The 9383-nt window shown below is 49.8% G+C and overlaps 1 protein-coding gene across 1 annotated transcript in view; it reads left to right on the top strand.

Moving 5' to 3' along the window:
* Window positions 1-1025: 1025 nt before the first annotated feature.
* Window positions 1026-9383, top strand: part of ELMO3 (engulfment and cell motility 3) — a 65793-nt gene continuing 57435 nt past the window's right edge. The window contains exons 1-2 of the mRNA XM_075577070.1: window positions 1026-1119; window positions 5112-5152. Coding sequence (XP_075433185.1) covers window positions 1042-1119; window positions 5112-5152 — 119 coding nt within the window. The 5' untranslated portion in view covers window positions 1026-1041. The remainder of the gene's footprint in view (window positions 1120-5111; window positions 5153-9383) is intronic.

The following is a 9383-nucleotide window of genomic DNA, read 5'->3' as shown; positions in this document are numbered from 1 at the left end:
ATCTCCTATGCATTTAAATGTCCGCGTCACGTGACCATGGGAATAAAATGCATAGGAGATACCGGCACCCCCATAACGGCGGCCTGTGTCTCGGGAAGTAGGGGGGTCCCTGAGGCTGAAACCAACGCGGTTCAGCTCAGGAGACCCTCTGCTCATGTAAACTATTAACAAATTAAAATTTATACTCATAAATTTCGGCGATATTTGCACAGGGGGAGACGGCTCTCTCAGAGCAGCTCTCTCTGCAGCAGATACAACTCGCCGGGTAAGGCCTTTTCAGAGGGTCGTTCATCAGATCACCGGCTTATCACCCGTTTTGTGAATTTTGCTATGACAGGTAATAAAGGCTTTCTGAATACCGTGATAGCAACGCTCATAAAAAGGGTGATTTAAATGGTCCTGTGATTTTTGAATGAGGCCCTGTGTGTCTCTTTTCTCCCCTCTCCCTCCTTGTTGCCGTCATACATGCTCCCCCTCCCCCTGGACTAACCTCTCAATTTCTTGATAACTTTTCCGCCTGGCTTCAAGATGAAAAAGGGGAAGTAAAGTTAATTAGTAACAGCCATTTGTAAAATGTTAATGACACCTTTATATCCTTTTATCTGTAACTCTCTCTCTCTCCCTCTCTCCCTTTCTCCCTCTCCCCCTCACCCTCTCTCTCTCTCCCTCTCCCTCTTCCTCTCCCCCCTCTCCCTCTCCCCTCTCCCCCTCACCCCCTCTCTCTCTCTCTCTCTCTCTCTCTCTCTCTCTCTCTCTCTCTCTCCCTCTCCCTCTCCCACTCCCCCTCTCCCCCTCTCCCCCTCTCCCCCTCTCTCCCCCCTCTCCACTCTCTCTCTCTCTCTCTCTCTCTCTCTCTCTCTCTCTCTCCTCTCTCTCTCTCTCTCTCTCTCTCTCTCTCTCTCTCTTCTCTCTCTCTCTCTCTCTCTCTCTCTCTCTCTCTCTCTCTCTCTCTCTCTCTCTCTCTCTCTCTCTCCCTCTCTCCCTCTCTCCCTCTCTCTCCCTCTCTCTCTCTCTCTCCATCTCGTTAGAAGCTGGGCAGACATGGAACACACAAAGAATATTGTTAAAATCGCCATACAGATGATGGGGGCTTATCCACAGCTTATTGAGCTGAATCAGGTACTGTGAGCTCACCCTATGCCTTTCCTCTACGACCGGCTTCATTGCGGTGCCATCAGGGCCGCCACCTTCTATTGAAAGCTAACCCGGAGATAACATTTTTTACATTGATCTTTTTGTTATATGTTTATTTCTCTACCTTCGGCTGGGGCGACGTGTCCCAGCATCCTCCCCTCCAAATCCCGTCAACATGGCCGCGCGATGGCACGTTACCATGACAACAAGATGCTCCGTGACGTCACGCGATGTCAAGTTGCCATGACAAGGGGATGCCTTATGGCGTGATGCCATGTTGTCATAACAACGTGACGCCACGTGATGTCGCGGTGCCACGGAGCGCCTCGTTGTCATGGCAACCGGTGTCAGGTGACGCTGTGATGTCACGGAGCGTTCCGTTGTCATGGCAATGTGGCACCATTTGACGTCGCGAAGCCATGTGGACTTGATTTGCGGGGGGAGATCCTGGAGGATGCCGCCTCCACCTGGAGATTTACGAGTTAAACCCGGAACCCGGAGAAACATGTCCGAAACCCAAAGCCTCCGGGTCAAACCCGGAGACGTGGCAACCCTGGGTGACATCTGTGCGACTGGACTTCGTCCCCGTGCTTGCAGACGCTTTGCGCTCTTCCCCGGCCCAACGGCAGCAATCACAGTCTAATGGCGCGGCGGTTAAATAAACCACCGCAACATTTAAATAGCGACAGCCGGGCCCGGTGGAGAACGCGGGGCCTCTGCAAGTACCGGCACTTCCTCTCGCTGCCATGACAACGTGACGTTATGTGACGGGGCGGACAAGAAGCCCCCGCATCACCACGCAGCAGGGGGGATATCGCCCCATGAACAGGTAACAGGCCCCGGCAAACTTCCTCTGCACCGAGTCCCGCCAAACACCCAGCCGGCCGGGTCTGTAGGCATACAGTAACACTGCTGGGTCACAGCACAACACAATACACAGAGGCCCATATTTATGAAGAAGTCTTCTCCTATAAGACACCTTCTGGTGCTGGATGACGCCTAAAAGCCCATTGACCTTAATGAGCTGTAACTATAACGTGTCTTCCTGCGTCTTGTAAATGTTCATAGTTATGGTGTAACATGGCTCAATATCTATCACCTACCTTACCCAGACACTACAGTGGGATCACTGCTGGGACATTTCCATCTGGCAGGATTGTTACACAAAACTGAAAAAATTGGAAGCAATGGGGTTTAAATGGGGTTTTAATGGGGTTTTAATGGGGTGAATTTGCACCACACCACTTTTACAGCAGGGGAACTTTAATAGCTGACCATATCTTTGGCTAAAGAGGAAAACACACCAAGCTAAAATAATTTCCTTTGATTAAAGACGGGTCACCTTCCCCTAGGATCAGAGTGTACTAATCGAAGTGACACCTTTAAAAAAAAAAAAAAATCGGACAAGTTTCTAATTATTTTAGTGTCTTTATAGTAACCAAATACCTCACAGGTCTGCCGTTCACGTGTACATGTGAAGAAGAGACTTCTGAGATTTTAAAAGCTACAATTACACTAAACACAATTATTTCATCTTCGTAGAACTCTTATACTGGTCCATTTTAAATGTAACAATCTAAAACTAATCTAATCTTACCTGATACTTACCTGTATTTCCCTTTATCTCTTTGAATAATGATGGGAGCATAATTTACTTAAGGCGGCAATCCGTGCGTTTTATTCATATATTTTTTTTACATTGGATTGAAGCAGGGGGTCTTCGGAGCTGAATCCCATTAATGTCAGCTCCTGGGACCCCCTGCGTCCGGAGATACTTACCGCCTTTGGGGGGGGGGGAGCGGGTAATTGCTCTGGTCGGCTAGCAGGGAGCAAAGATCATGTTCAAAGTTCCCGCGCCCTGCGGGCCAATAGGAAGCTGTGACGTCATCAGGATCGGCTTCCTATTGGTCCATGTGACGTGGGAGCTTTAAACTTTAAACCCCAGCTAGCTCAGACGGAGCGGCTACCGGCACCTACTATGGAGGTAGGTGTCTCCAGAAGCAGGGGGTCCCCGCAGCTGAAATTAATGGAGTTCAGCCCCAGAGGCCCCCTGCTTCAATCCTGTGTTAAAAATAAATTAAAAAAATAGGCATGAATTGTTACACAACAAAAGAAAAAAGTCTGGGCGAGCGATCTGCCTGTAAATGCGTTTTTTCCAAATGGGAAAAGATGGCAAAGATTAGTCCCTATCCTCTCCCCTTCCTAAACCTTCCTAAAGTCTCTCCAGAAACCCTCCAAAGACCTCCAGCTCACCGATCCAATCGCCTTCACTGTCCCCACCGTCAGACCCATCACCATGCCACCGACAAGACCTGACCCCAACCCACTACCAAGCAAGTTTCACTAACTAATGTACAGCGCCATGGGTGAGGGCGCTATCTAAATGTTGTTATAACAAAATAAATTACCTCCAGTTCACTTTGGTCCTAGGAGGGGCTAGGCCTTAAAAGTCTGGCCATTTTGTTTTCATCATTTCCCTTTTTTTTTAACATAGGATTGAAGCAGGGGGTTCCAGAGCTGAACCCCACGAATGTCAGCTCCGGGGATCCCCTACTTCTGAAGATACTTACCTCCGTAGGGGGTGTTGGTAGGCACTCCGCTCGACTAGCAGGGATCATGTAGTGGTCACTTTTCAAAGCTCCCGCGTCCTGCGAGCCAATAGGAAGCCGTGATGTCATCTGGTGCGGCTTCCTATTGGCTCGCATGACGGGGGAGCTTTAAACTTTGCTGAGATACCAGCTACCCTATGGAGGGGAGTATTTCGGGAAGCAGGTGCTCCCCGGAGCTGTAATTAATATGGTTCAGCTCCGGAGAACCCGTGTTTCAATCTTATTTAAAACAGAAAGAGCATTAAGACCTTCGCAGTAACCATTTCTAATAATATCATAATCACTACAGCGCGTGACATTGTTTTTAATTGACTACCAGTTATGTCTGGCCCAGTTAGGGTTTTGTCTCTGTAAGAGCCATGTGCAGAGGTACGACCAGGGAGATGGATTTTGGGAAATGAAACAATGGCTTTTATTCAGCCCGTCACTTTGATGACACAGTTTAAGGAAATATACACAAATAAATATTACAGCCTATCCCTTTACAAGGGATAACTCACATCCTCAGTCTCTATCTGCAGGGCTGGGAGTATAAGCCTCTTACCAATCTAAGACCCCAAAGTCTAAAAGCAGTACCTGAAAGCAGGGGGCATTCATGTCTGGGTCTGGGTTGGTGTCCGTTGAAGGGCCAGCCTCTGGCGGGTTCCCGGGTTCGCTGCACCCTGGAATCCCAGAGGTCCGGTCGCTGGTGTCTTGTTGGCAGCACACACTCCTTCTGTGTGCTCAAGTGTCTCTCTATCAGTTCCCAGCAGGAGGCTTTTCTAGCTGTCTGATTAGCCAGGTGGAGACTGGTTAATTATCTAGCTGCAATTAACCAGCTCCCTGCTGGATTCCTCAGACCACTTCAGGCTTATATTGAAGCCTCATTTAAAACAGGGTTAAGTCCCTATTACAGCCTCCCACTGTTTTTTTTTTTTTTTACATTTTTCTCATAATTTGCAGTTTTACATTTTCAAATTTACATTTTGGGGCAAATTGACAATTAATTAAATGAAACAATGAATCTATGATGGCACTTTTCCCCCATACGCTTTAAGGTATCACACAACACACATCATCATCAGAATTGCGTTGCGGTACTGCTGACTCTACCATGAACCCCGTCCCCGAGCAGCTAGTCAGCCAAATCTGGGAGGTAGTGAGGGAGTATAGTCAAAAATGACCATAGTTGGCCTGTCATTGGCAGACTGCAAGTTGCCCCAAACTCTGGTTTTGGTTTGTTGAGTTCTCACACATAAATAGACCTGTAAGCCTACATCATAAACATACAGACAATGTGTAGTGAGTTATACGGTACAAATGTTAGACAGGAGATCCCTGACCTAAAGAACAGCTTTAATCTAAAATGCTTCTCACTTCTCATTTCAGAGCAAACCTTTGTCATCTGTGCTGAAGGACGTGTGTGATGCGTAAGTGATCCATATGGCCCGCAGGAGCTACTGATAGGGAACATGGGCTAAGAGACAGGGGGAGAGTAACTGGGTAGGATGGAAAATTGGAGAGAGTAACTGCATGGTGAGAAGCTGTTAAATGCTAGTAGTAATGGGGGTTATTCATTCAAGTATATTCGTGCTGATAAGGGCCTGCCGGGTGTGGGAAACTGGGCCTGATATGCCGGTCCTGGTGGAGGAATTGTGTTGCCAAATACCAAAAATCCAGTCCAGCCTTGCGCAACCAAATGATTGGTTACCAGCACCACTAATTTGCCCCTTCAATAAAGTGGCTAGGGCCAGCAATCCTCTCAGGAGCCCTGATGCCCACCAGGCACCACCACACAGAATGTGTCACTGACGTAAATGGCACTTTCCATGCCCTAGTGCTCAGTGTGTGCTATCACACTTAATGAGTAACCCTCAGGGAGTTATCTTCCAAGCACAAGAGTAGAAGTTAAAACTTTTGGAGCCAGAATGTCCTGAGCGCATCAAAGCACCAGACGTTCCGGCAGATGGACCACCGCGCTTTAACGGCTTTCCCACATAATGCATAGAAGCCAGAGAGAGAGGAGAGGACTAACAAGGAAAGAGAAGAGAGGAAAAGTTCAGAAAGAAGGAACAGCAAAAGTGACTCGGAGACAAGAGAGAAGTGACTGGGAGATGAGAGAGAGTAGTGACTGGGAGACAAGGGAGTAGTGACTGGGAGATGAGAGAGAAGTGACTGGGAGATGAGAGAGAGTAGTGACTGGGAGACAAGGGAGTAGTGACTGGGAGATGAGAGAGAAATGACTGTGAGACGAGATAGAAGTGACTGGGAGACGGGAGAGAAGTGACTGGGAGACGAGATATAAGTGACTGGGAGACGAGAGAGTAGTGACTGGGAGACGAGAGAGATAGTGTAACGCTGTGCTCACCACAAACAGGGCGGGACCCCGGTACTGAGGTGGGAATGGGTATAAACGCCACCCACAGCCACGGGGCCACATCTGGAGTGCGGATGGTTAGGCAGCCAGGTCAGGATTGGAGAGAGTAGAATGGTTAGGTACTTGTCAATGTCTGAGGTAGGAGCCGGTAGAATGGTCAGTGTCCGTTTAGCCGTGGCCAGGGGTTGAAACCAGTAGACGCATAGAGGTCCGTAAGCCGTGGACAGGATTGGAGAGATGAGGAAGGTCAGAGGTAAGCCGAGTTGGTAAGCCAGAAGTGCAGAGTCCAAAGTAATAGCCGGGTCGGTACACATGAGGTCAATCTGAAACAAGGAGCTAAGAGACAAGGCAGGACAAGGAACCAGGAAGTGGGAGAACAGCGCAAACTGGAACTATGCTCAGCCAATGTGCAAGTGGCACAGCTGAGCATATATGGGAGGGCATGACCAATGATAGAGGGGGCGGAGTGGAGGCGCGGCCTCTGCTGAGGCACGGATAGGAGGAGAGACACAGGAGACAGGTGGGCATGATAAAGAAAGTTGACACGCAGCTTGGGAGTGGTGCACACATGTCGCATGTGCGCGCTGCGCGACGCTGATGTGCGTCGCAAGCGGGGGCGGAACCAGACTCCGCGACGTATAGAAAGCTCCTGCGGGAGCGCGCGCTGTAAAAACGGCGGTGTTGCGCGAGACATCAGGTAAGGAGGGAGTGCGCTGCGGGGGACGTGCTCCCCGATTCCTTACAGATAGAGACTGGGAGACAAGGGAGTAGTGACTGGGAGATGAGAGAGAAGTGACTGGGAGACGAGAGAGAAGTGACTGGGAGACGAGAGAGAAGTGACTGGGAGATGAGAGAGAAGTGACTTGGAGACGAGGGAGAACTGACTGGGAGATGAGAGAGAAGTGACTGGGAGATGAGAGAGAAGTGACTGGGAGATGTAGGAGAAGTGACAGGGAGACGGAGAGAAGCGACTGGGAGACGAGAGACAAGTGACTGGGAGACGAGAGACAAGTGACTGGGAGACGAGAGACAAGTGACTGGGAGACGAGAGACAAGTGACTGGGAGACGAGAGACAAGTGACTGGGAGACGAGAGAGAAGTGACTGGGAGACGAGAGAGAAGTGCCTGGGAGACGAGAGAGAAGTGACTGGGAGACGAGAGAGAAGTGACTGGGAGACGAGAGAGAAGTGACTGGGAGACGAGAGAGAAGTGACTGGGAGACGAGAGAGAAGTAACTTGGAGACGAGAGAGAAGTGACTGGGAGATGTAGGTGAAGTGACTGGGAGACGGGAGACGAGAGACAAGTGACTGGGAGACAAGAGACAAGTGACTGGGAGACGAGAGACAAGTGACTGGGAGACGAGAGACAAGTGACTGGGAGACGAGAGACAAGTGACTGGGAGACGAGAGACAAGTGACTGGGAGACGAGAGACAAGTGACTGGGAGACGAGAGACAAATGACTGGGAGACGGGGGAGAAGTGACTGGGAGATCAGAGAGAACTGACTGGGAGATGTGGGAGAAGTGACTGGGAGACGAGAGACAAGTGACTGGGAGACGAGAGACAAGTGACTGCGAGACGAGAGACAAATGACTGGGAGTTGAGAGAGAAGTGACTGGGAGACGGGGGAGAAGTGACTGGGAGATCAGAGAGAAGTGACTGGGAGATGTGGGAGAAGTGACTGGGAGACGAGAGACAAGTGACTGGGAGACGAGGGAGAAGTGACTGGGAGACAAGGGAGAAGTGACTGGGAGACGAGAGATTAGTGACTGGGAGACGAGAGATTAGTGACTGGGAGGCGAGAGATCAGTGACTGGGAGACGAGAGATTAGTGACTGGGAGACGAAAGATTAGTGACTGGGAGACGAGAGTTTAGTGACTGAGAGGCGAGAGTTTAGTGACTGGGAGACGAGAGATTAGTGATTGGGAGACGAGAGATTAGTGACTGGGAGACGAGAGATTAGTGACTGGGAGACGGGAGATTAGTGACTGGGAGATGAGAGATTAGTGACAGGGAGACGAGAGATTAGTGACTGGGAGACGAGAGATTAGTGACTGGGAGACGAGAGATTAGTGACTGGAAGACGAGAGTTTATTGACTGAGAGACTAGAGATTAGTGACTGGGAGACGAGAGATTAGTGACTGAGAGACTAGAGATTAGTGACTGGGAGACGAGAGATTAGTGACTGAGAGACGAGAGATTAGTGACTTGGAGACGAGAGATTAGTGACTGAGAGACTATGGATTAGTGACTGGAAGACGAGAGTTTAGTGACTGAGAGACTAGAGATTAGTGACTGGGAGACGAGAGTTTAGTGACTGAGAGACGAGAGTTTAGTGACTGGGAGACGAGAGAGAAGTGCCTGGGAGACGAGAGAGAAGTGACTGGGAGACGAGAGAGAAGTGACTGGGAGACGAGAGAGAAGTGACTGGGAGACGAGAGAGAAGTGACTGGGAGACGAGAGAGAAGTAACTTGGAGACGAGAGAGAAGTGACTGGGAGATGTAGGTGAAGTGACTGGGAGACGGGAGACGAGAGACAAGTGACTGGGAGACAAGAGACAAGTGACTGGGAGACGAGAGACAAGTGACTGGGAGACGAGAGACAAGTGACTGGGAGACGAGAGACAAGTGACTGGGAGACGAGAGACAAGTGACTGCGAGACGAGAGACAAATGACTGGGAGTTGAGAGAGAAGTGACTGGGAGACGGGGGAGAAGTGACTGGGAGATCAGAGAGAAGTGACTGGGAGATGTGGGAGAAGTGACTGGGAGACGAGAGACAAGTGACTGGGAGACGAGGGAGAAGTGACTGGGAGACAAGGGAGAAGTGACTGGGAGACGAGAGATTAGTGACTGGGAGGCGAGAGATCAGTGACTGGGAGACGAGAGATTAGTGACTGGGAGACGAAAGATTAGTGACTGGGAGACGAGAGTTTAGTGACTGAGAGGCGAGAGTTTAGTGACTGGGAGACGAGAGATTAGTGATTGGGAGACGAGAGATTAGTGACTGGGAGACGAGAGATTAGTGACTGGGAGACGGGAGATTAGTGACTGGGAGATGAGAGATTAGTGACAGGGAGACGAGAGATTAGTGACTGGGAGACGAGAGATTAGTGACTGGGAGACGAGAGATTAGTGACTGGAAGACGAGAGTTTATTGACTGAGAGACTAGAGATTAGTGACTGGGAGACGAGAGATTAGTGACTGAGAGACTAGAGATTAGTGACTGGGAGACGAGAGATTAGTGACTGAGAGACGAGAGATTAGTGACTTGGAGACGA

Source organism: Ascaphus truei, chromosome 19 (genome assembly GCF_040206685.1).
Source record: "Ascaphus truei isolate aAscTru1 chromosome 19, aAscTru1.hap1, whole genome shotgun sequence".
NCBI classification, from domain to species: Eukaryota; Metazoa; Chordata; class Amphibia; order Anura; family Ascaphidae; genus Ascaphus; species Ascaphus truei.
This window is presented reverse-complemented; position numbering and strand designations above follow the sequence as displayed.